This window comes from Nomascus leucogenys, chromosome 5, assembly GCF_006542625.1.
Source record: "Nomascus leucogenys isolate Asia chromosome 5, Asia_NLE_v1, whole genome shotgun sequence".
Lineage (NCBI taxonomy): Eukaryota > Metazoa > Chordata > Mammalia > Primates > Hylobatidae > Nomascus > Nomascus leucogenys.
The window spans coordinates 11,239,375-11,266,385 of NC_044385.1; the positions used below are offsets into that span (position 1 = coordinate 11,239,375).

At 40.4% G+C, this 27,011-nt stretch overlaps 1 protein-coding gene across 3 annotated transcripts in view; it reads right to left on the reverse strand.

Moving 5' to 3' along the window:
- Positions 1–646: 646 nt before the first annotated feature.
- MTR (5-methyltetrahydrofolate-homocysteine methyltransferase) overlaps positions 647–27,011 on the reverse strand; it is a 128,950-nt gene continuing 102,585 nt past the window's right edge. For 2 of the 3 annotated variants that reach the window (XM_030812631.1, XM_030812630.1), the window contains exon 33: positions 23,848–26,954. In XM_030812631.1, coding sequence (XP_030668491.1) covers positions 26,868–26,954 — 87 coding nt within the window. In that variant the 3' untranslated portion in view covers positions 23,848–26,867. Of the gene's footprint in view, positions 1,915–8,868; positions 9,046–18,562; positions 18,724–23,847; positions 26,955–27,011 lie in introns of those variants that run through there. The other variant, XR_004030062.1, reaches the window with a different exon arrangement.

Below are 27,011 nucleotides of genomic sequence, written 5' to 3' on the forward strand. Positions count from 1 at the left end.
GCAAGATATCCTCAGAACAAAGTTACTAAAAGGATTTTCAGGTGACACAGGCTGCAGCTGAAAGTTAGTTATGTAACTTTGGTTTCGTGGCTCTTTCCATTTTCAGGGTGTACAGCAGATACTGACTAATTAACATGGAAATTGATTTGTGTGCTTGAGCATTCCAGCTAGCTGCGACAAGCATTTCACCCTCTGCGTTGTAAAACGTTCTCATTGCTTCTTTGGTAATGCTGAGCCATGGATAGATGACAATGACACTTCACTTTTGTCACTCTGAATGAAGGAGTAAATAAGTGCCCCATCCACAGAACCACGGAGCTCATGTAATCCACTCAAAAAGGGACCCTGATCCAGCAACTTTGATGCAACCTGACTTTCCTTGGACACTTCCAGTGACAGGAGACTCACTACTGTCATCCAGCTGTTTGCCATGGCTCTGCTAGGTCTTAGTTAAAGGGGGTCACTCACACGAGTGTTTCCCTTTTTGGAGCTCCCAGTGAGAGGCCAAAACCCTGGGGCAAGTGGAAAGATGCCCATCTAACAGTCTACTCCCTCTAAGGTCAGAATTCTCTCATAAAGGTGCAGTGGCATGCACCTGGAGTCTCAGCTACTCAGGAGGCTGAGGTGGGAAGATCGCTTGAGCCCAGGTTCAAGTCCAGTCTAGGCAACACAGCAAGACTCCATCTCTAAAAAAAAAAAAAATTCTCCCATAAAGCTTGCTCCTTTGCAGGTAAGAGACCATCACCATTGTTTCTTCACTATTTGTTAAGGGACCATTTTGTGTCAGATATTGTCTTATATCCCGGGGCTGCAACTTAAATAATACTTACTCTGTCTACCAGGAACTTCCAATCTAGTTTATTAAATTTTAATGACTTTGAATTAGATAAACTAGTATAAGTTATTTATAGCATTCTTTATACATTATTTAATTCAATAAAAATTATTGACTAGAATTTACAGTCTAGTAGGGAGAGAAATCTAAATAAATTATTATAACAGGATGGTGCAAGTGCCATCATAAAGCACAGCTCATTAACTTGATCCTTCTTAAGGCAACTGGCCAGGGAAACCTCTTAGAGGTGTTAAGAGGCAGAAAACCTAAGGGCATTGAACACTTAAGGGGCTGGGGGCAGGATTTAGGGAGAAGGATGCTGCCAGAAGGATCTATTGCTTTGTGATGTTATTCAAGGCTAGCCCAGCCGTGCACCAGCTGATTGACTATTGGAGTCCTTGGACACTACCCATAATCATTCTTAACCACCCATGTTGCATGGCTAATGAGAGGTCTTGCGGTACTGGCTTAATGAGTTGAAACGATTCAACTATAATTAGCACATTTATTATTTTAATATGAATCAATGCTTCTAAAGCCCTCAAAAAGAACTTAATCTCTAAAATAAATTAAACCCTTCCTACAAGCTCCTTCATACTACTATCACACTTAGTGTTTTCTTCTTAGCATAAATCGCACATGTCATCCCATTTCCAATCATAGTGGATCGCAAACAGCCAGGCTAAAAGTAATTAAGTTTTATTGTAAATTGTTTTCTGAGCTTTTCTGAAAATCCCAAGGAAAGGCCAGGAGGAGCAGATCTCCAGCTAGGGTGACATTCTGATTGGTCGTGATGACGGCAGTGCATTTTTGGTAAAACCAACAATGGTGCTTTTCAGACACAAGTCCTGCCTAACCTAACATGGCATGAAGGAGGCCGGCAGCCAGGTTTGCATTTTCGCTTGTTGCCTTCGCATCTTCATCCATCAGGCTGAACAGAGAATCAATAACCAGTAGCCTAGCAGGATTTTTTAAGGTTATCACTCCCAATCCTTCATTTGATGGATGCTGAATGTTGATCAAATTGACTGAGAGTTGAAAAGTTGCCTTCTGCTGCAGGTTTGATGAGTTACCATTTTCTGCCAGATAAAGAAGTTTCAACAAAAGAAGAAAAATTACTTTTCTGGGATCTGCTCTTGCTCTATAGAAACAGAAACACAGCTAAGAGGCTTAAAGTGGAAACAGCAGAATATTTAGGTCTCACCGAGGACCCTGCCTATTTTGACAGGGAAATCCTTTTGTTCTATGTACATATTTTGAAAAACCAGTGTTTCTTTTTATAGGAAAGGATTTCTAAAAGGCATTCTTTGGAAACTCCAAAGTAAAGCAAAATCTATTAGACATCTAGGATATGGTCTTGAAATTAATGTTAAGTGAGAACTGACATATCAAAGATGTAAGTATTAAGGTTCTAATCTATTTTTACAATGAATTCCCATTTATCCAAAATGTTTCCAAATTCTAGAATTTTTTAAGAAATTCGGATTAAAAAAAAATACCAGAGAATGCTGGCTTTGGCAATGGTCTTTTCTCCTTTCCATGTTTGTAACTACTTTCTCCAACAGTGAGAAATATCTATAATAGTTTTAGAATTGCTAAGCCAAGCCACTGAGAAAAGCAAGCCTATTAACTAGAGTTTGATATTGTTGAAATTATTTTTCTTCTTGAGGTTAAATTTGCATACAGTGCAATGCATATATCTTAGGTGTACAATTCATTGAGGTTTGATAAATATATACCTCATAGAATTATTACTGCAACCAAGATACATGGAACATTTCTATTATCCCCAAAATTGCTCTTATGTCCTCTTCCAGTCAGTCCCCAACTCCCACAGATAACCGTTCTGAAGTCTATCACTGTAGAATACTTCAGCCTATTCTTTTTTTTTTTCCTTAGAGACAGGGTCTAGCTCTGTCACCCTGGTGGAGTGCAGTGGCACAATCATGGCTCACTGCAGCCTTGAACTCCTGGGCTCAAGAAATCCTCCTGCCTCAGCCTTCAGAGTAGCTAGAATTATAGGCACACATCATCATGCCTGGTTATTTTTTAAACTTTTGTAGAGGCAGGGTCTCACTATGTTGCTCTGGCTGGTCTTGAACTCCTGGCCTCAAGCAATTCCCCTACCTTGGCCTCCCAAAGTGCTGAGATTACAGGCGTAAGCCACCGCATCTGACTTTACTTCAGCCTATTCTTGTACTTCATATACATGAAATCATGAAATTATGTGTTCTTCTACATTTGGGCTCTTTTGCCCAACAGAGTGAGTTTGACATTTGTTCATACTGTTGGGCCTAGATCAGTAGTTCATTCCTTTTACTGCTGAATAGTATTCCAGGGTATGAATATTCCATGAATTGTTTACCCATTTTCCTGTCAATGGACATTGGTTTTGTTTTTGTTTTTGTGGTAAGAACACTTACCATGAGATCTACCCTCTTAACAAATTTTTTATCTACCCTCTTAACAAACCGTTGAGTGTACAATGTAGTATTGCTAACTATAGTCATTACATTATACAGCAGATCTCTAGAGCACAATCATCCTGCTTAACTGGAGCTCCACCTGTTGAACAGCTCCCCATTTCCTCCTCCCTGCAGCCTCTGGCAACCATCATGCTACTGTTTCTATGTACTTGACTCTTTTAGATTCCACATTGTATTAGTCTGTTCTCACGCAGCTATGAAGAAACACCCAAGACTGGGTAATTTATATAGGAAAGAGGTTTAATTGACTCACAGTTCCCCAGGGCTTGGCCTCAGAAAACTTACAATCATGGCAGAAGGGGAAGCAAACATGTCTTTCTTCACACGGCAGCAAGAAGGAGAAGATTGAGAGAAGTGCAGATCGAAGGGGTGAAAAGTCCCTCACAAAACCATCAGATTTCATGAGAATTCACTCACTATCATGAGAACAGCACAGAGGAACCGCCCCATGATTCAGTCACCTCCCATGAGGTCCCTCCCCCAACACATGGGAATTTCAACTCAAGATGCGATTTGGGTGGGAACACAGAGCCAGACCATATCACACATCTAAGTGAGATCATGCAGTATTTGTCTTTCTATAACTGGCTTATTTCACTTAGCATAATGCCCTGAAGTTTCATCCATGATGTCATGAATGACAGGATTTCCTTCTTTTTTCTTTTGAGACTGTCACCCAGGCTGGAGTGGACTGGCGTGGTCATAAACCACTGCAGCCTTGACCTCCTGTGCTCAAGCAATCCTCCACCTCAGCCCTCCATGTAGCTGGGACCACAGGTGTGTGTCAACACACCCCGCTAATTAAAAAAAACAAAATTGTAGAGACAATATTTCACTATGTCGTACAGGCTGGTCTCGAACTCCTGGGCTCAAGTGATCCTCCTGCCTTGGCCTCCAAGAATGCTGTGATTATAGGCACAGCCAGGATTTCCTTCTTTTGACGAACATTATAGCTTTTCCTCAGGATTGGTTATTATGAATAAAGTCTGTGGGAATATAAATGGGTGCAACCATTTTGGAAACTATTTGACAGTTTCTTATAAGGTTATAATACTCCTACCCTATGTATGACCCAGCAATTCCTCCGCTAGGCGTTTACCTAAAGGAATAAAAACGTATTCACAAAGAAACTTGTGCAAGGATATCTATAGTGGCTTTATTCATGCTTGGGAAAGTCATTCAATGAAGCCATCTAGCCTTGGTTAACTAGTTCTCCAGTGGAATTCTGCTCTTTGTCATTCATTCTCTTGAATATAATAATAATACCGATTTGAACATCCATCTGTTAACTCCAATAAGCAGGTGATCTGTATGTCTGTTTATGTTATCTTTTTTTCCTCCTCGTCATGAGTGTCCTGGGTGATTTTTGTTTGTGTATGAGGTTCTGGATAATGCTATCATCTTCCAGAGGGGGCTAGTCCTATTTTCTGGTAGGCAGATAAAGTCATAACTAACCAGGGACTTGTTTGTTTGTTTGTTTGTTTGTTAGTTTCCATCTACCTCTCATTTTCCCCATACATAGGGTATAGCCTACAGGATTCCCAGCTGAGGTTCTGGAGTGCTGACTGAAGCCCTTCTCCCTTAGTGGGTCTTGAATTCCAACTCTGGCCTCCCCAGCACTGTGAAAAGGAAGAAAACTCTGCTTTACCCATTGGGAGTTTTCTGCTTTGTTTCAAGAACAGTTCAAGAATTCAAAAAGTCAACAAATCTCCAGAAAGGCAAAGAGCAGTTTGCTGGGCACAAATGTGCTGTGCCTCCCTTGCGACCAGGATTTTTGCTCCCTTCCACTCCAAATTCCAAAGACTTATTAGCCCTAAACTCCAATTTCTGTCTTTCTAGTCCTATAAGATTGCCAACATTTCAGCAGGCATCTCTCTTCTTAGCAGCAGCTTTCTGCCTAGGCCTTCTGCCCAGAATCTCATCTTCCCACCTCCCATGACCAACAACTGGCAAATACTCGGAGGGAAAAACGACGGCATGAGGCTGGCTTTCCTCACTGTGATGTTCTTCTCTAGGGATCGTAGCTGATAGGGTCTGTTTGCCTCAGGTAGTTTGTGATGCTTTCAGTTTTTTCAAAAAATAATCTTTCTAGTTGTTTTGTATGAAAACTTCAGTTCACTGTAACCTAATTTGTCCTAGTCAGAAGCGTAAGTTATGACTTAAATATTTTTCTTGTCTAACTGTACTGGACAGGACCAATTCAATGTTTAAGTAACTTGACTTTTCTTTTAGTGAGAATGTTTATGAGGTTGTTCATTAAGATGGATGTTTTGGGCAAGATGGGAACAACAGACACTAGAGACTCCAAAAGAGGGGAGGGAGGGAATGAGCAAGGGTTGAAAAACTACCTGTCAGGTACTATGTAAACAATGTGGGTGGCAGGATCAATAGAAGCCCAACTTCAGCATCACACAATATACTCATGTAACAAACTTGCATATGTACCTCCTGAATCTAAAAAAATAAAAGATTGATGTTTTATGTGGCTTTTTAATAGATAGCTTTTATCAGATCAAGGATATCCTTTAATATTCTTAGTTTTCTATATTATCATTAAAAAGCATTATTTATTAATTTATCTATACCTATTAATATGATCATATCATTTTTCTCCTTTCATCTCTTAATTTTATAATGTGTGTGTGTGTGTGTGTGTGTGTGTGTGTGTGTGTGTGTGTGTGTGTGTGATGTTTTCCTAATTGTATTAGGGTTCTCTAGAGGGACAGAACTAATGGAATAGGTATATACAAAAGGGGAGTTTATCAAGGATTATTAACTCACAAAATCACGAGGTCCCACAATAGGCCACCTGCAGGCTGAGGAGCAAGGAGAGCCAGTCTGAGTTCCAAAACTGAAGAACTTAGAGTCCTGTGTTCAAGGACAGAAAGCATCCAGCACAGGAGAAAGATGTAAGCTGGGAGGCTACGCCAGTCTCTCTTTTCACATTTTTCTGCCTGCTTATATTCTAGCCATGCTGGCAGCTGATCGGATTGTGCCCACCCAAGTGTGGGTCTGCCTTTCCCACTCCACTGACTCAAATGTCAATCTCCTTTGGCAACACCCTCACAGACACATCCAGGATCAATACTTTGTATCCTTCAATCCAATCAAGTTGACACTCAGTATTCACCATCACACTAATATTAAACTATTCTTTCATTACTGGAATAAATCTAGACTGATTATGATACAGTATCTTTTATTACATTTATGACTGGATTCTATTTTCTACCACTTGTTTCGAATTTCATCTTTGCTAAAGTTGCAATTAGATTTTTTCTTTTCTTCTGCTAGGCTTTCCTGATTTGCCATCAAGATTAAATTAAGCTAATAGAATGAGTTGGAGAATATTTGATCTTTTATTGTGCTCTAGAAAACTAAGTCTAAGATTAGAATAATGTGTTCCTTGAAAGCTTTTTAGAACTTACCTGTAAAAATCATCTGGGCATGGTGTTTTATTTGGGTAAAAAATTTTAACTACTACTTCCATTTAGTTTCCTTCTATATATTGAGCCAGTCAGTCTTACTATTTCTGTTTTTGAGACAGTTTCCCTATAGGTCATATTTTTCTAAGAATTTATGCATTTTGTCTAAGTTTCCAAATTTATCACCATAAAGCTGTTCATGGTATTTTCTTATCTTCTTTTAATTTTGATTGTATCTGTAGTTATATCCCTTTTTCTCACCTCAATATTACCATTTTTTCTTTACCAATCTCACCAGATATTTGACTATTTTATCAGTCTCTTTTAAAGACCAATTTGGGTTTTGTTCTAGGATATGTTGTTTTTTTAAAAAATTAGTGTTTGCTCTTATTTTTATGTTTTCTCTCCTACATTCTTTTGATTTAATGTATTATTTTATCTTCCTTCATTTTTTCATATTGACACTTAGTCTTTATTCCTTTCTAAAATAAGTGTTTAAACCTATTATGTTTCATCCCAAGTATCACTCATAAATCTTGCCTCATTCCAGAAAGGACTTGATAAAGCTCAGAAAGATGTATATAGTACAAGATTTAAAAGTAAGAATAGGCTGGGCATGGTGGCTCATGCCTGTAATCCCAGCACTTGGGAGGCCAAGGCAGATGGATCACCTGAGGTCAGGAGTTTGAAACCAACCTGGCCAACATGGCAAGACCTCATCTCCACTAAAAATACAAAAAATTAGCTGGGCGTGATGGCATGCTCCTGTAATCCCATCTACTCAGGAGGCTGAGGTAGGAGAATTGCTCGAACCCAGGAGGCAGAGGTTGCAGTGAGCTGAGATTGCACCACTGCACTCCAGCCTGGGCAACAGAGCAAGACCCTATCTCAAAGTAAATAAATAAATAAATAAATAAATAAATAAATAAATAAATAGGCTGGGTGTGGTGGCTCACACCTGTAATCCCAGCACTTTGGGAGGCCGAGGTGGGCAGATCTCAAGGTCAGGAGTTTGAGTCCAGCCTGACCAACATGTTGAAACCCCGTCTCTACTAAAAGTACAAAAATTAGCCAGGTGTGGTGGTGCATACCTGTAATCCCAGTTACTCAGGAGGCTGAGGCAGGAGAATCACTTGAACCCAGGAGGTGGAGGCTGCAGTGAGCAGAGATCATGCCACTGCACTCCAGCCTGGGTGACAGAGCAAGACTCCATCTCAAAAAAAAAAGTTAAAAATTAAAAAATATTAATAAATAAAAGAATATGAAGAGATTCTTGACAGATGGCAATAGTGGTTTGTTTGTTTTAACTAAGCTGTTTCTTATACTTAAAGTGGGTTCCTTGTTGGCAGCATATGGTTAGGTATTGTTCTTTTGTCCAATCTGACAATCTCTGGATTTGAATTGGGGTGTTTATACCATTTATATTTAATATAATTATTGATATGGTTAGATTTAAATCTGCCATATAGCTACTCATTTGCTCTATGTCCCATCTGTTCTTTGCTCCCTTTACTCTTTTTATTGCTTCTTTTGGATTCAGGTTTTTTATTATTTAATCTTACCCCCTTTGTTGTTGTATTAGCAATACCTCCTCTTGTGTTATTTCAGTGTTTGTTTTAGGGTTTATACTACGCATCTTATGTTATCACAGTCTACCTTCAAGTGATATTACATCACTTCACAAATAGTATAAGAACATACTTCAATTCTTCTTCTCTCAGCTTTGTTCTATTGTTGCCATATACTTTACTTCCACATATGTCATAAAATGCACAATAATTTGTGATTTTCTCTTTAAACAACCAATTCTGCTTTAAAGCCTGCATTCTCAATGGGGTTATATTGCCCACTCCTACCCACCAACGGGCAAAAAAAATAAATAAATAAAGTTCTTGGAGACTGAAAAAAATGTTCAATAGTACAATGGCTTGTATTTCCCCAAAAGACCACAGAACATAAACAAACACATGGTGTATCTGTGGTATTAAAATTTTATGCAGGACGTGGGGAGAATTTGGTTGGGGGAAAATGTCTAAAAATGCTTCGTCAGGGAATAAAATTAAAAACAGACTGAGAAACACTTTAAAGAGATTTAAATAATTTTAAAAACTCTCATATTTACCCACATAGGATGGTTCCCATTCTCAATACTTTTTGTTCCTTCGTGGAGATCCAGATTTCCATCTGGTATCATTTTCTTCTACTTGAGCTTTCCTAGCATTTCTTCTCATGCAGGTCTTCTTATGATGAATTCTTTCCACTTTTGTTGGTATGAAAAGCCTTTATTTCATCTTCAGTTCTGAAAGATATTTTCACTGGACAAAGATATCTAGGTTGACAGTGTTTTTCTTGCAGTACAGATTTTCCCTGACTTACGATTTTTTAATTTTATGATGGTGTAAAAGTGAAACACGTTCAGTACATTCCTTGACTAATGATGGAATTATGTCTAGATAAACCCAACATAAATCAAAAATGTAAGTTGAAAGTGTATTTTAGGCATGATGTTTTCAATTTATGATGAGTTTTTTGGAACATAACCCCATCATAAGTCAAGCAGCACCTAAACTTCAAAAATATAGTACCACTGTCTTCTGGTTTATATTTTTTCTGAGAAGAAATCTGTTGTCATCCTTCTGTAAACAACGTCCTTCCCCAACTCCCTCTGACTGCTTTCTTCTTATCACTAGTTTCTCTTTCTCTTTTCTTTTAATTCCAGAGGACCCAAATCACTAATTTTAAACAATTTGATTATGTTGTGCTTTGGGGTCATATGTGTGTGTGTGTGTGTGTTCGGTTTTTTTTTTTTGGTTTTTTTTTTTTATGGAGTCTCGCTCTGTCACCCAGGCTGGAGTGCAATGGCACAATCTCGGCTCACCACAACCTCTGCCTCCCAGGTTCAAGCAATTCTCCTGCCTCACCCTCCCGAGTAGCTGGGATTACAGGCATGTGCACCACGCCTGGCTAATTTTGTATTTTTAGTAGAGACGGGGTTTCTCCATGTTGGTCAGGCTGGTCTTGAACTTCTGACCTCAAGTGATCCACCTGCCTCAGCCTCCCAAAGTGCTGGGATTACAGGTGTGAGCCATTGCACCCGGTCTGGGGTCATGTTCTTAATCTTTCTTGTGCTTAAGATTTTTTGAGATTCTTGGATTTGTAGCTTTATAATTTCCATCAAACTTGGAAAGCTTTCCATCGTTCTGTCATTTTTTTGAGTCTTTAAAAACAGGTTTACTGGAATTTAATTCACATCATACAATGCACACATTTAATCTGTATAGTGCAATGTTTTGTAGTATATTTATAGAGTTGGGCAACCACCACATCAGTCAATTTTCAAACATTTCATTACCCCAAAATGAAACCTGATACCCACTGGCAGTCACTTTCCAATTACCTCCAACTTATAAGCCCTAGGCAATCACTTATCTATGTTCTATCTCTACAGATTTGCCTATTCTGGACTTAAAAAATATAGTCATGCAATACGTGTCTTCTGTGGTTTAAAAAACAGAATGTACTGTCTCACAGTTCTGGGGGCTAGGTAACTGATCGTAAGGTGTTAGCAGTGTTGGTTTCTTCTGAGGTCCCTCTCCTTGGCTTGTAGATGGCCATCTTCTTATGTCCCCACACGATCTTCTCTCTGTGTGTGTCTGTGTCCTAATCTCCTCTTCTTATAAGAATACCAGTCAGGTTGGATTGGGTCCACTTACGGACCTCATTTTACCTTAATTATCTGAAGACCCTATCTCCAAATACAGACCCTATCTCCAAATACAGTCACATTCGGAGGTGCTGGGGGTTAGGACTTCATCATAGGAATTTTTGGGAAACACAATTCAATCCATAATACCAGGCAGTGAGGACACTGAATTCATCATACTATTTATTTTTGTGAGAGTCTGAAATTTTTCATAACGGAAGGTTTTAACTTTTATTAAATTAGAAAATTGATGGAAGAGAATAATAAAGTTAAGCCAGTATGAACTACTATAATAGCTTTAGAAAGAAATACAATCACTTATCTTTAAAAAAAAAAATGACTTGATAATCCACAGGCCTATTGGCAGACCATCTTTTACATTCCTGAAGGGTGAATTGTGTTCCCTCAAATTCAAATATTGAAGTCCTACCACCCATACAGAACGTGACTGTATTTGGAAATAGGGTCTTTAGATAACTAAGGTAAAATGAGGTTATATGAGTGGATCCTAATCCAATCTGAACGGTATCCTTATAAGAAAAAGAGATTAGGGCACAGACACACAAAGAGGGAAGACCACGTTGGGACACATGGAGAAGACGGTCATCTGCAAGCCCAGGAGAGAGGTCTCAGAAGAAACCAGCCCTACTGACACCTTAATAGCAGCTGTAGAGCCTCCAGAACTGTGAGGCAGTAAATAAGGTGCCTCAGCCTCCAATGTCTAAGAAACCCAAGATCATATCCAGTCCAAAGGGCAGTCAGACCTTCCCTACATTAGGCATTAGATAAAACTGGAGTCTCCTTAGTACACCACTGATTTAACTTTTGCTGACATTTAATATTGCCATTTAAGTTTAATCTTTCACAATATGGTAGTTATATTTGCCTAGTAAAGCAACACAAGTGACCTTAATGGTCTGTATCATGGCATAGGCTGAAATATTAGAGGGAGGACAATTGACTGTCTCCATGCTAGGGTCAGCCACAAGATGTAAATATCAAAGTTACAGTCATTAGCTTTTAGGTTTTTTTGGTTCACTTATGCAATTTCTTATTAATATTCCTCCAAGAGAACTGAGGATATTTCCAACACACCATGGAGTCAGAACACCCAATTAATCAAGATGAAATAAGATAAATATCCAAATTAGCTAAATGGGAGAAAAGTGCTTAATAGTCACAGAATCATAGAATTTAGAGGGCTGACTTCCATTTATGGCAATACAGTAAATTAACTGAGAACCCTCCTACCAAAAAACACCTGGAAATGATGGACAAAATATAATAAACATGCTTTTAAATATGTAACTGAACATGCAAGAAAGTAAGAGAAATCCCTTGGGGCAAAGCCTGAAATGAAACAGAAATGCAGCTCAGATTGCCCTGATAAATGTTGCTGGACTTGATAACTGAGGGGCTACTATTTTAACAGCCATGTGAGGACAGGAGATAAAGCCTTGAATCTATAGTAGGAAGATAGAGTGTAAGTTATCTAGTATCAGTACCCTCAAAGGCTTACACTTCAGTAAAAGGGTAGATTAGGAATAACATCCACCCACTGGCAAAGAGGTGTGACAAGAGAGCTTTCTGGTCTCATCTTGTCCTCTAGGTTACATTGTCTTTAAAACCAATACTACTCTGAGAATTCTAACCATGAATCATTTTTCTCCTGTATTTGCAGTTTAAATTTATACTATCTTTGGTCTGTGAATCTCACCTCTGGTATGCCTGAGAGGAAGAAATGCTTTGAGGGACACAACTTTAACCCACGCCTCCAAAATCTCAACAGATGAGGCTCCACCAGACATCATTAGCTCATATCACTAAGACACGTGAGACGATTCGAGGGTTGGACTCACTCATATGTAACTGAATCATCTGAAACCCAGATATTTTAAATGATTTGCCCAAAAGTTCCATAGCATTTAATTGGCAGAGACAGACCAGAGCTCATGGCTTATGAGTTGCCTGCGAATTATTTACTCCTTTCAGCAATCTGCCTCTTTCCGTATAGAAGTTCTTTCTCTGGAGAATCTAAGGGAAAAATCAGGTTCAATTGTCTTTATTTATTTATTTATTTATTTGTTTGCCTTGAGATGGAGTCTCACCTTGTTGCCCAGGCTGGAGTGCAGTGGCCCAGTCTCGGCTCACGGCAACCTCCTCCTCCCGGATTCAAGTGATTCTCCTGCCTCAGCCTCCAGAGTAACAGGGATTACTGGCACGTACCACCACACCCAGCTAATTTTGTAGTTTTAGTAGAGATGGGGTTTCACCACGTTGCCCAGGTTGGTCTTGAACTCCTGACCTCAAGTGATCTACCCACCTTGGCCTCCCAAAGTTCTGGGTTTACAGGCATGAGCCACTGTGCCTGGCCTCACTTTTCAATATAGGATTGTTGATTTTGAAGACAATTGAGGCCAAGCATGGTGGGTCATGCCTGTAATGCCAGCATTTTGGGAGGTGGAGGCGGGCAGATCACCTGAGGTCAGGAGTTCAAGACCAGCCTGACCAACATGGTGAAACCTCATCTCCACTAAAAATACAAAAATTCACTTTGGGAGGCTGAAGCAGGCAGATCAAGAGGTCAGGAGATCGAGACCATCCTGGCTAGCACGGTGAAACCCCGTCTCTACTAAAAATACAAAAAGTTAGCCAGGTGTGGTGGCACGTGCCTGTAGTCCCAGCTACTCACAAGGCTGAGGGAGGAGAATGGCGTGAACTCGAGAGGCAGAGCTTGCAGTGAGCCGAGATCGCACCACTGCACTCTAGCCTGGGACAGAGTGAGACTCCGTCTCGAAAAAAAAAAAAAAAAAATCAGCCAGGCATGGGCATGCATACCTGTAGTCCTAGCTACTCGGGAGGCTGAGGCAGAAGAATTACTTGAACCCAGGAGGTGAAGGTTGCAGTGAGCCAAGATCATTCCACTGCACTCCAGCCTAGGCGACACAGTGAGACTCTGTCTCAAAAACAAAACAAAACAAAACAAAAAACACCAAAAAATGAGCCTATTTGCCCCCAAATACTTAAATAAGCAAGTGGATTCTGCTACTGTGGTGCTTCAAGTTCACAAGTGTCCTCATCTGTATTCTGGAGATACTCTGCACCTGAGCAAGTATGTTGAAAAGATGTGCTACTCAGCACGCTCACTGTCTGCTAACTGAAACACCCTTTGGGAAAGCAATCTGCTTAAGCATACCAATGGTTTTAAATGTAATGCTGCTTTGAGTAATTCATTCTTAGGAAATTCTCAGACATATGAATAAAGGGTTAGTGTTCAATTATACTCACACTATTGTAACCTACAATGCTGAAAAATTGAAAATGCCCTAACGTTCTACAAAAAAATGGTTACATAAATTACAGTACATGTTTAAAATAGATTGTTCTATAGGCATTTTAAAAAATTTGAAGACTGATATAAAACTGAATAAAAAAAGAATTAAAAATATACGTATATATTGTTCTCACTCATGGGGAGCCTAAACAACTTATCTCATGGAGATCGAGAATAGAATGATAGATACTAGAGGCTGGGAAGGGTGTGTGGGTTGGAGGGGTTTGAATAAAGAGAGGTTGGTTAGTGGGTACAAATATACAGTTAGATAGAACAAATAAGCCACAATGTTCAACTGCAGAGTAGGGTGGCTATAGTTAGCAATAATGTATTGTATATTTCAAAGTATCTATAAGAGAGGACTTGAAATGTTACCAACACATATACATAATAAATAATCCAGGTGGGCCAGGCACGGTGGCTCATGCCTGTAATCCCAGCATTTTGGGAGGCTGAGATAGGCGGATCACGTGAGGTCAGGAGTTTGAGACCAGCCTGGCCAACATGGTGAAACCCCATCTCTACTAAAAATACAAAAATTGGCCAGGCATGGTGGCGCATGCCTATAATCTTAGCTACTCGGGGGGGTGCTGGGGCAGAAGAATCGCTTGAATCCGGGAGGTGGAGGTTGCAGTGAGCCAAGACCATGCCACTGCACTCCAGCCTGGGCGACAAAGCAAGACTCCATCTCAAATAAATAAATAAATAAATAACTCAAGGTGATGGATACTCCAAATATCCTGACTTGACACATTCTATGCATTTAACAAATATATGTACCCCATAAATACAAAGTACTTTATATGAATAAAAAAGTAACTTACAAAATTTGAAGAACATAGCATTCCCTTTTTATAAATTACAATTCTCTAAATTTTGTATTCCCATGGTCTCCTCTGAAAGATTCAAATTTGTAATTGGTTTATTAAAACATATATTCACAAAATATATACATGCAGAAACCACAATGGTGTAGCACTTCACACCTGTTAGGATGGCTAATATAAAAATAATAATAACAATAATAGGCCAGGTCCGGTGGCTCATGCCTGTAATCCCAGCACTTAGGGAGGCCGAGGTGAGCAGATCACCTGAGGTCAGGAGTTCAAGACCAGCCTGACCAACATGGTGAAACCCCGCCTCTATTAAAAATACAAAAATGAGCCAGCCGTGGTGGTGGGTGCCTGTAATCCCAGCTACTTGGGAGGCTGAGGCAGGAGAATCACTTGAACCTGGGAGGCGGAGGTTGCAGTGAGCAGAGATCATGCCACTGGACTCCAGCCTGGGCTACAGAGTGAGGCTCTGTCCCAAAAACAAACAAATAAATAATAATAATAATAAACACTGGCAAAATTGGAAGGAATACTTGACACTGCTGGCGGGAATGTAAAATGATGCAGCTGTGGAAAACAGTATGATGATTTCTCAAAAACCCAACCCACAAGAAATGAAAGCAGAGACTCAAGCTGACATTTGTACACCCATGTTCATAGCAGCATTGTTCAAAATAGCCAAAAGGTGGAAGCTACCCGAGGGTCCATCAATGGATGAATGGATAAGAAAATGTGGTAACCGTCTACCTGTCTTTAAAATCAATACTACTCTGAGAATTCTAACCATGGGCCTTTTCTCCTGTATGTGCTGTTCAAATTGGTACCAACTTAGTGGTCTGGAAATCCCTACACTGAAAGATTCACATAAAAAAACCATCTTAGGCTGATAACCCCTGTGGTATGACTGACAGAGAAAAATGTCTAGAGGGACAAGCCAATCCATATTACTCAGCCTTGAAAAGGAAGGGAATTCTGACACATGCTACAACATGGATGGACCTTGAGGACATTACACTAAGTGAAACAAGCCAGTCACAAAAGGACACATACCGTATGATTCCACTTATATGAGGTATGTAGTCAAATTCACAGAGATTCACAGAGATGGAAAGCGGAATGGTGGTTGCCCCAGGCCAGGCGTGGGGGAGGATTGGAGGGTTATTGTTTAGTTGGTACATAATTTAGTTTTGCAAGATGAAGAATTCTAGAGATGGATGGTGGTGATGGTTGCATAACAAGATGTGTGTGTATTTTACCACATTAAAATATATACATGAAAATACATGGACATATACATATATACTATATCAGTCATATAGAAAAGATGATACATGGGTAGGTAGCTTGATAGATATAAACATTGATAGCTTTATGGTGTATTCATTTCCTGTTGCTGCTATGTAACAAATTTCCACAAACTTGGTGGTTTATAACAACACATATTTATTCTCTTACAGTTCTGGAGAGACAAGTCAGAAATTAAGGTGTCAGCAGGGCCACACTCTCTCTCTGGAGGATCTGGGGAATTCTGTTTCCTGGCTTTCTGCCTTTGGAAGCCGCCTGCATTCCTTGGCTCATGGCCCTTCCTCCATCTTCAAAGCCATCTTCCTCCTACCTGAAATTTTCTATCCTTTGACCAACATCCCCCTAACTGTTCCATTCTCTGGTAACTTCTGTTCTACTCTCTACTTCTGTGAGATCAACTTTTTTCAGTTCCACATCTGAGCAAGATCATTGATATTTGTCTTTTCGTTCCTGGCTTAATTCACTTAACATGATGTCCTCCCGGACATCAATAACTTTGGAAGCCATTATTCAGCCTACTCACTCATGAACAGACAGCAGAAAAGAGGGAAGGAAAATGAAAAACAATGGAAGAAAATATCCTCTGTATACTTTTATATAGTTTACAAGCTTTTTGTGATGAAAAAGTTTTATAATAAAAAATGCAACATCTTAAAATTGGCTTTCTTAATTGATATAATTTGGATATTTGTCTCTTCCAAATTCATGTTGAAACATGACTTCCCATGTTGGAGGTGGGGCCTGGGTGGGAGGTGTTTGGGTCACTGGGGTGGATCCCTCATGAATGGCTTGGTACCTCCCTGGTGCAATGAGTGATTTCATGGAAATCTGGTTATTAAAGAGCCTCCTCCCTCCCCCTCTCTCTTGCCCCCTCTCTTAATATGTGACAAGGCAGCTCCCCTTGCCTTCCTCCATGACTGGAAGATTCCTGAGGCCTCACCGGAAGCAGATGCCGGCACCATGCTTCTTGTACAGCCTGCAGAACGAACAGTCAAATAAACCTCTTTTCTCTATAAACTACCCAGCCTCAGGTATTCCTTTATAACAACACAAATGGACTAAGACATTAATGCAAGTATAATTTAGTGTATTTGGGGTGCTTTTCCAGGTGTGAGATGGGTTCCACTAAACCATCCAGCACGTCTGGTATAATTACCCTAATGAGCAGAGTAATCCATTTGTAAGGTGTCAAATCTGTAACAGGAATGCTGTCTTATAGCTGCAATGTTTACAGCTCCCTCTGGAAAATTTCCAGTCTCACCACAGTCAGGTTTCCCGTCCCTACACTTCTCTTGTGCTACTGGCATTCATAATGAGATTTATACACATTGTCTATCCAGTGAGGTATTTTGATGAGGTGTTGCATTCACTTTTTCTGGAAAGCATGGCTTTGAAGAATTGAAAAAATTCAACATCACCCAAGGGTCTTCATTATTGTCCTTCAGTTAATGAAGATTTCCTTTAAAAGCCAAGCCCTGTGCTGAGAGCTTTCTGTGGACTAAGGCATTGATTTCTTGCACTGTCCTATGAGGGGAGTGGTGGCACTGTGGTCACTTACAGACGAGGAAGCTGCCTCGTAGAGAGGGCATACAACCTGCCCAAGGTCCTCCAGTGACTGATTTTTGAAGGCATGAGAGGGGAGGCATTTATGAAACAACACGGAACCCTATTTATGCACTACAGCTAATCACATACATGTCTTCTGAAAAGATCAAAGACAGGTCTGACCTCAGAGTCCCCTCACACAACTGTGCACTTCAGATCAGACTATTAGTTAACACACATCACATCTGCTCTCTTCAAACTCTTTAGAGCTTCTAAAACATACAAAGAAAGCAGAAGAGACAGTTCTTGCCCTTTTAAATATCCTACAATTTAATCTGGGAGATAATACATACACCCTATAATGTAAGTAAAGTTACAAAATGACCTATACCCTCAAACACACAACACAAGAGTGACCAAGAGCAGGTCAACATACACAAAACCAAAGAGTGATAAGGATGAAGTCTGTTGGAGATTTGGTGGTTAAATGCATTTCTCTTTTCTAGGCATTTGAGGGCACAGCCTTGCAGTTTAATATGACAAACTGGGCTCTTCTATAGATTTTACTCATAAATATCCTTTATGAGTGAACAAAAAAGTAATTTTAAACCGAGCTGAGGCTTTTTAAAAAATTGATGTTAGTATGAACACTGACTCCTTGGAAATTATACCAATGCTCAACAAGCAAAATTTAGTAAAGAAAAATAGAGGAGGACAAAGAAGGAAATCTTGATTTAGAGCAATGGCAAGAAGGCAAGCTGCATCTATAAATTTCTAAAGAGCAGCTTGTTAAATAAATGGTTTCTCTTTGGAAGGCAGATGTTTATCAGTAAATGCTCCTCTGAAGTGCAGCTTGTTAATCTGCAGGGGGAGATGTCTGGGCACTTTTGTTCCCAAAAGGTCGTGATGAGATAAGGAGGGGGAAAGCTTGACAGCTGCTCTGGGATCTGTATTCATGAAGCAACCCAGAATCAGGTTAGCTGTGTTTATGCTCACAGCTAATCACGGACTTTCCTTCTAACATACAGAATGGTGTGCCCACATTTGTGAGTACACAAACGTGCGCGCGTGCGCGCACACACACACCCCTTCTTACCTGATTCTGGCGTAGCAATACAGAGATTAATATTCAGAAAGAGTTCTGTACCAGGACTTCGTACCAGTGTTTCCAACAGTGGTACACAGCACACTGGTTCATCAGGCTAAGCAAGAAGAAATGAAACCAGGCTTGCTTGATGAAGTCTAAAACTGGAGGTCCTAAGGGGGCAAAGTGAAAGAAAGGTCAAAGTTTCCTACCTACTGTTAGCTGCACTTAGAAGTAGCAGTAAAATCTTGGGAAAGAGGCATGAAATAAACATGGGCAGTGTAATGTTCCTCCAAATGTTACATGAGAGACCAGGAGATGTCGCTTTTGCTTTTAAATCCAGAGCAGAGGATGAGTTTAAGATTTGAGCAACACAAGGTCCTGGAGGGAGTCTGTTCCCCACAAACTCTGCGAAGAATGTTACTCTCCATGAGGGCGAGGAATTTTACTTTCTTAGCATTGTATGTCCAGCCCTGGCACAGGATCTAGCCCAATACATATTTGATGAATGAACAGATAATATGAATGAATGCACAAATGCCATATTACAGCAAATATTTCACCTCCTGGGGATCTTAGCTAAAGCAAAAGTAGAGGCAATTTGTCTAGCCAGCATTTCCTCTCTCTAATATCATAACCACTATTTGAGCTCATTGGAAGAGAAGCTTAAAAGGCAGATGTAAATGTTTGTTCCTCTATCGCTGCAAATCTTGGCACAGCCTTGATAACCAAATACCAATCAACTCTACAAAATAATAGAAGTTGGCCGGGTGCCGTGGCTCACGCCTGTAATCCCAGCACTTTTGGAGGCCAAGGCGGACGGATCACTTGAGGTCAGGAATTTGAGACCAGCCTGACCAACATGGTGAAACCCTGTCTCTACTAAAAACACAAAAAGTAGCCGGGCATGGTGGCAGGTGCCTGTAATCTCAGCTACTCAGGAGGCTGAGGCAGGAGAATTGCTTGAACCCAGGTGGCCAAGGTTGCAGTGAGCCAAGATTGCACCACTGCATTCCAGCCTGGGTGACAGAGCAAGACTCCATCTCAAAAAATAAAAATAAAAACAAAAAAGCACACCCATCCCTCTGGATGGAATGGGACATCCTTTTCCCTGCAGTAGGCATGTTTTATTCCTTTAATGTTGGTAGGAAAATAGTTGGGTAAAGCCCTTTCCATCTCTCCCCATTTTGGGGGCAGTCATGTCCTCATTACTGTTTCCTCTCTCTCATCCCCAAATATATATGCACAAATGTTTGCTACTTATATTACAAAACCTTTAGAAAATTCTCTCTTCCCACCTTCCAGTTCTCAACTTTACCCTGCCCTCTTCAACCCTCCTCACTTTTCAAGTAAAATTTTAAAGGTGGCATCCAAAGCCAAACCTCACTATTCACTTGACAAAATTCAATAACTACTCTGTTTTCTTAAGTCAGATGCTCCTGCTAGTCTGATACAAACCACCCAAAATCAGCGTTTTCCCTCCCCTTCAATGCCAATGGCGTTAAATGACTCAACTCTGCCTCACACCAGCCCCTTCAGCTTCCAGGGTGTGAGCTGACCTCCTCGTCAGGACACACTCTCTTGTTCTGTAGCATCTTTTCCATTCCCCTGATAAACCATCTTCTTCACTTCAGCACCCCTCTCGCTAAATAATGTCAGGCTTGGCTCTTTTGCCACACGGTTATAGCAACAGCAGATGCTCTGCTATTTGGCATAGTTGGGAGAAGGAAAAATGTTGCTTAATCTATATTCCAGTTAAAGGACAGGGGTTACATTTATCATACTTGGGTGGTCAACCTTCAAATACAGTAATTCACATGGTAAAGTGTACTTAGTACTGAAGTGACACTGAATTTTAATGAGTCTTTGATGATTCAGAAGGTACTGCAGGAATATTGCAACACTTAGGAGTCATCATTATGAGTATCAGCGATTACTGAATTGTAGGTTTTGAAAGGCCACTGATGGATGGACCAGATTGGCTTCTGTGCGGTTGTCTGTTTCCTTACATTGGACAGGGGCAGCACATCTCTGAACTTGCTTGGAAAATCTCTGGAGGGCACTAGCTGGCGTCTTGGCGTCTGTTCAACAAATGTTTAAGTTCCTACTACGTGCCTGGCAGAACTGCTAGATTTTTGGTTCTGATATTATCTACTGCATATGATGATCTTCCTCCTTGAGTGCCTTAGCAAATAGAATGGGTACCATGCCTCCCTGTCTCTTTTAGGAAAAGGTTTGTTTTTTTCTATTTTTCCCAGTTGATGGTTAATTTTAACAAATGGAGAAATTTCACAGGGTCTTTCTCTTGATTTTTATCTGATCTGTTGGGTAATAATGCACAATTGGAGTGTAAAGCATAACTAGGTTTCTAAAGCATTTTCAGCTGATTGACAATGTTTCTAACTGCAAAAGAAAACAAACTCATTTCTATGCCAAACAGGACTAAAAAACCTTCATGGATGTGTCCACTTCCTTGTAACTCACCAATTTATTTTGGTTGGGGCAGGGGTAGTATGTCCACTGATATTTGATCCCTAACTTTGTTCAAGATTTATTTATTTTGAGACAGAGTTTTGCTTTTGTTGCCCAGGCTGGAGTGCAATGGCACGATCTCAGCTCACCGCAACCTCCACCTCCCGGATTCAAGCGATTCTCCTGCCTCAGCCTTCTGAGTAGCTGGGATTACAGGCATGCACTGCTACGCCCGGCTAATTTTCTATTTTTAGTACAGACAGGGTTTCTCCATGTTGGTCAGGCTGGTCTTGAACTCGCGACCTCAGGTGATCCGCCCACCTTGGCCTCCCAAAGTGCTGGGATTTACAGGCATGAGCCACCGCACCCAGCCTCAAGATTTAATTTGAAGACCCAGTGGAGAGAAATGGGATCCTGCAGACCAGGAAGCAGTCGTGGCTCTGCTGGAGACCAAGCTGTCACCTCAATTTGCTGTACTTCAGCATTCCCAATGGTTTTAAACTGGATGTTAGTACTTGCCCACAGCAATGTAAGGAAATATCTGATGGTGACTGGAAGGCTTTATATGAGCCATTGAAATATCTCTTGGAGCTAACTGCTACCTTTTCTTAAAAGAGCTGCATTATCTTAAAAATAACCAAGCACTTTTAACACTAAAATGTTTTCCCCTGGAATCCTTCAAATTTTGATAAACTCATCTCAACAGAATTTTTAAAAATCAACAATCATATCAGGTTAAAATATTTTTAATTAATGGTGTTTAGCACTATATGCTAACTCGATTTTATATATTTTATTGAAAATATGCACAAATATTTTCTTTTCTATTAATAAGATAATGTCACATGATTAAAGCACTGAAATTCTTTCAGATAATCTGGAGGGAAATGTCCTTTTTCTCTTTGCCAAGTTTCTCTCTGGGAAATGAAGAAACAAGATTGTGAGAGTTCAAAGTTCCTTCCTCACCTGCTGCAAGTTCACACTCAGCAGGTCACCGTATTTATCGTATTTACCTTATGGATGGCAGAGATTGTCGGTGATCAACAGCATTTATGACTCTATTATTATATTTACCTTATGGATGGCAGAGATTGTCGGTGATCAACAGCATTTATGACTGTCTAGTTCTTGTTTCTTCCATTTCATAGACTCTACTCTCAAGGTTCTCAAAAACCATTTAATCCAAGATACTTTCCTAGGCGAGAATTCAGGGATTGTTTTGTGAGTCTCCAAAAGGCTATAATACTTAAAAGCAAGGGATGAGGCAAAAGGCATCTTTGAAAAATTACATTTGAAGAATGCAGTGTAAATGGAATTAGATATTCCAAGTGTTAAAAAAACATGCGACTGGCTGAGTTTAGGGGTTACTTCACTTAAATCCTCACTTTTCACTCAGACTAGTCGAAAGAGCACCCATTTCAGGCTAGACTTGTTGCCAAGCTAATCTTTTTAAAAGTACAATAATATACACTTGTAAAAATTTGAAACAGTGCAGAAAGAATGAGAAATAGCCAAACCATGAGTTCCCTCACCCCTGATCCCCTAATCCCATTCCGTGGAGGTAACCACAGAAATTTTTAAGTGGTGTGGTGTGGTGCTGAGAAGAATGTTACTGGATGTGAAGGTGGAGAAAGAGAGAAGTGTTATGGTCTGATGTATCCCCCAAATGTTGAAATGGAATCCCCAGGATGATGGCGTTTGGAGATGGCATCTTTGGGAGGTAATTAAGTCATGAAGGTGGGGCCCTCATGAATGGGATTAGTGCCCTTGTAAGAGGAGGCCAGAGAGCAAGCTTACCCTCCACCCACTGTGAGAACATGAGCAGCTGGCCGCTGCATCCCAGAAGAGGGCCCTCACCAGAACTCGGCCATGATGGCACCAGGATCTTGGACTTCCAGCCTCCTGAACTATAAGAAATAAATGTCTGTTCTCTATAAGCCACCCAGTTTGCAGTATTTTGTTACAGCAGCAGGAGCTAAGACTGGAGGGGTCAGGGGCAACTCCCAGGTTGATGGTGTTATTGACTGACAGAAGAAATTCAGTCTCCCTGGAAGCTGGGTTAAAATAATTGTTTTTAAGGACTTCTGCACTATCTGCAACCCTCTGTACTTATGCTTTACCCTCAGCATATAATCCTTTTTCTGTCTGAAACACTCTCAATCCTACCTTTCCCTCCAATCTTCCTTAAATGAGCCAACAAATCTTCCACACCTCCCATTGTCTTCAACCTAGCAAAGCCAGCTGAGTCTGCCAACAGTCCCCACAATCCCCTGACGCTGCTCTTGAGGGGCTCAATGTGAGAAGGGCCCTCAGCAATCCCATTCCCAGACCTTTTTGCAGCATTGGGTTCTGCTGGCATGCTTCGAAACACTCTCCCTCCTGGCTTCCTCCAACCCCCAGCTGCTCGCCTGCTGGCTCCCCCTCCTCCTCCTCCTCCAGATTCTCTTCTCCTCATATGCTCCATAGGTGATCCCATCGCACTGCAGCCTGACCTCCATCTCCACGTTGAAGTCTCTCAATTCTAACTCCAGACATTCTTTTTAAATTCCAAAGTCTAGTATCCAACTGCCCATATTCAGTCTAGTCACATCGAGTCTTTCCAAAACACATCCTTTCTTCCATCCCCTGGACTCTGTCTTAGCAAATGGTCCAGCCATCCACTCATTCCCCAAAGCCTGGTATCTGGGCACTGCTGGCAGCAGCACGGATGCACCACTCTCCGGCCCCTCGCCTTTCTAGCTGCTGTTTACCCTAAGATGTTCTTCCTTTCCTTAAAAACTGTATTTGACTTATACAAACATTATCTACAAAATCACCATACCAGCTTTTAGGTTATCATTCCACCTTGCCTTTATTTTTTATAATATATTTAATATTAGGTAGAACATAATATGCACAAAACTGTTATCTATTAGTTATAAAGCATAATATATTAATAGCATATAGTAAACACTCGTAAGCCTACCAGGAGGAACCAGAACAGCTGCATAACTTGGCATCTACCTATGTGCTCCCGTCCCTTCCACTCCCTCCTTCCGTGGGTAATTACTATGCTCAATTTTGGTTTATCATTGTTACCTTTTTTTTTTAATAGCATAGTTTTATTGTATATGTATGCTTAGACTACATATTCTTTGGTTTTGCTTGTTTTTGGGCTCAATAAAAATAGTACACCCCATGTAGTCTCTTCAAACTTGCTTCTTTTCCTTAATATTTTCTGAGATTCATTCTTATTGTGAGGTATAGCTGTAGTTTACTCATTTCCACTACTGAATAATATCCCGTAGGATGAATATATATATCTAATTATTCACCTATTTTCCTGTAGACAGACATACATTTCACTTTTTCCAGTTATTAACTATCATAAATATGTAACTATGAACATTCTTACACATTCCTCCTAGTGGCCACATGCAAGAGTTTGCTGGACATACAGGTGGGAGTTGGAAGCAAGATCATAAGGTCTGCAAATGTTCAAGTCTGTAAGGGATAATTGTTTTTTAAAGCAGTGGTGCCTGTCCACAATGTTGTACAAGTCCCTACAGATCTAACAACTGGTACTGTCAGACCCAACCTTTGCAAGTCTTATGGATATAAAATGGAATCTCATTGTGGTCCTAATTTATATTTCCCTTACCACCAATGCTACAGAGCATCTATTTATTTAAAAGCCCTATCTATTTCCTCTTGTGTAGTCTTCATAATTTTTCTATTTTTTTAAAATAGGAATTCTCTATATTTGTGATTATGAATCTTCATCAGTTATTTGTATTATGTCTTCTCAAGTTGTGGATCATCTTCTCACTTCAAGTGTTTGCTTAATATAAGCCTTTAGTTTTAACAGAATTGACTTAACCATCTTGTCATTTATGATTACTACTTTATGTCTCAAGAGACTCTTTCCTGCCCTAAGGCTTTTTTCATCCAAACACTCACAATTATTGCTTTTTGTATTAAAGCCCTTAACATATTTGGAACTTATCACCAGGTAAGGTGAGAGAAAGTAAAGTCTTTTTTTCCCACATGAATAGCCATTGTTATGGGATTACTTAGGGAGTGGTCCTTCCTGTCCCCACTGACTTGCCATGTCACCAGGTCATTTTGCAAAGGTCAACATATGCATGGGTGAGTTTCTAGGCCCTTATTTTGTTCCCCTGCTCAGAATGCCTACCTCTGCACTACGACACTGTCTTGACAATAAAGCTTGGTATCACATAGGGTGCATCTCCTCAACCTCTCCTTCATATTTAGAAGCATTTGGTAATTTTAAGTCCTTTGCTATGCCATATAAACACCTGTTTGTTTCATTCAATAAAATCTCTGTTGGAATTTCCATTGAAAATGGTATTAAATCCATAGATCAATTTCAGGAGATCTGATACCTTTATAATCTTTAATATTCCTATTCATGAACAAAGATAGTTCTTCATTTGTTCCTCCCTTGCTTCTTTGTCTTCATCCTTCGAATCAAATCAGGACTCCAATGCTACCTTCTCCTGACTCCTGCCACCACCATCTTTAAAGTAGGATGAGTGTATATTTTGCATGCAAATTTTTGAAATAACTGCAATCATCCAAGAAAAAGATGACATGGGTGAGTTTGAGGCTTGTTGCTTGAGTGGTGGCACCATTCTTCATTACTGAATATATTGAGAATTGGAGGGGAATAAAATGGTAAGAAATGAGTGACGTTATGCTGCCCACCTGTCCAATTCTGTTGGATATCAGAGCCCAGCTGAGAACCTGCTCAATCCTGAAAACAATTAAAAGATGTTAACCGGCCAGGTGCAGTGGCTCACGCCTGTAATCCCAACATTTTGGGAGGCTGAGGCGGGCAGATCACGAGGTCAGGAGATCGAGACCATCCTGGCTAACACGGTGAAACCCTGTCTCTACTAAAAATACAAAAAATTAGCCGGGCGTGGTGGCGGGCGCCTGTAGTCCCAGCTACTCGGGAGGCTGAGGCAGGAGAATGGGGTGAACCCGGGAGGCGGAGCTTGCAGTGAGCTGAGATTGCGCCACTGCACTCCAGCCTGGGCGACAGAGCCAGACTCTGTCTCAAAAAAAAAAAAAAAAAACCCAAACCAAAGCAAAACAAAAAAAATGTTAACCACCCTTAACAGTAACTTTCTCTCCTCATTTCCTTTTTGTTTCCTCAGGGGCACGGAAATATGAAATTATGGGAGGACAAAAATGCCCAGAAAGCATGGCTGCTTGACCACACTGGGGCAAACGGCTTCAGTGTTTCTGACAAGCAAGCAGTGAGAACATGCCTTTTGCCAAAGGCAGTTGTGCAACCATTTAGTCCAGCCTTTAGAAAATGAGGTCTTCCGAAGAGAACAGAGCTACAACTTCCCCGTCAGAATCCACTGCTATAACCACTTAGATTAAAATGCCCCATTTCTCACAGTATCATTTTGTCACAGGGTCACACTTCTCTATTCAACTCAGTTTCAGGCTTTTCTTCTAAGAGGAAAAAAAGAGGACTAAGTGGCCTCCTAGATTCCACTGTAAAAACAGAAAAAAGCAGGTTGACTTGCTTTGAAATCAAAAGACCTCTGTCTTCAGTCTGTCCCCATCTTGGAGGGACCAGGGAAACCACAGGAACCCTGCTCACTGCTCTTCACGCAAGGTCCCGAAAAAACAGCGCCTGTTTTCCAGGCACTGCAGGAAGACCCTGCTCCTCTACAAGGTTCCACTAAATAGTCTTCGAAAACCAGAAGCAGGGAAGTGTCAGCCAGATGCACACAGGTTTTTTGTTCTTGTTATTTTTAAGGCACTCTAGGTTGTATTTCCTTGAGGATCATCAAGAATAAAAAAGGCAAAAAAAAAAAAAAAAAAGTTAGTCTGTATCATATCCCAAAATGGGTCCGAGCCATTTCTCAACCTCAGCCACAGATATGTTCTTCCTCAACGCATAATCCTCAACCTGCAAAAGATGAGAAGCATTTTATTAAACCAACATGATAAGACTTTTGGAATAGAA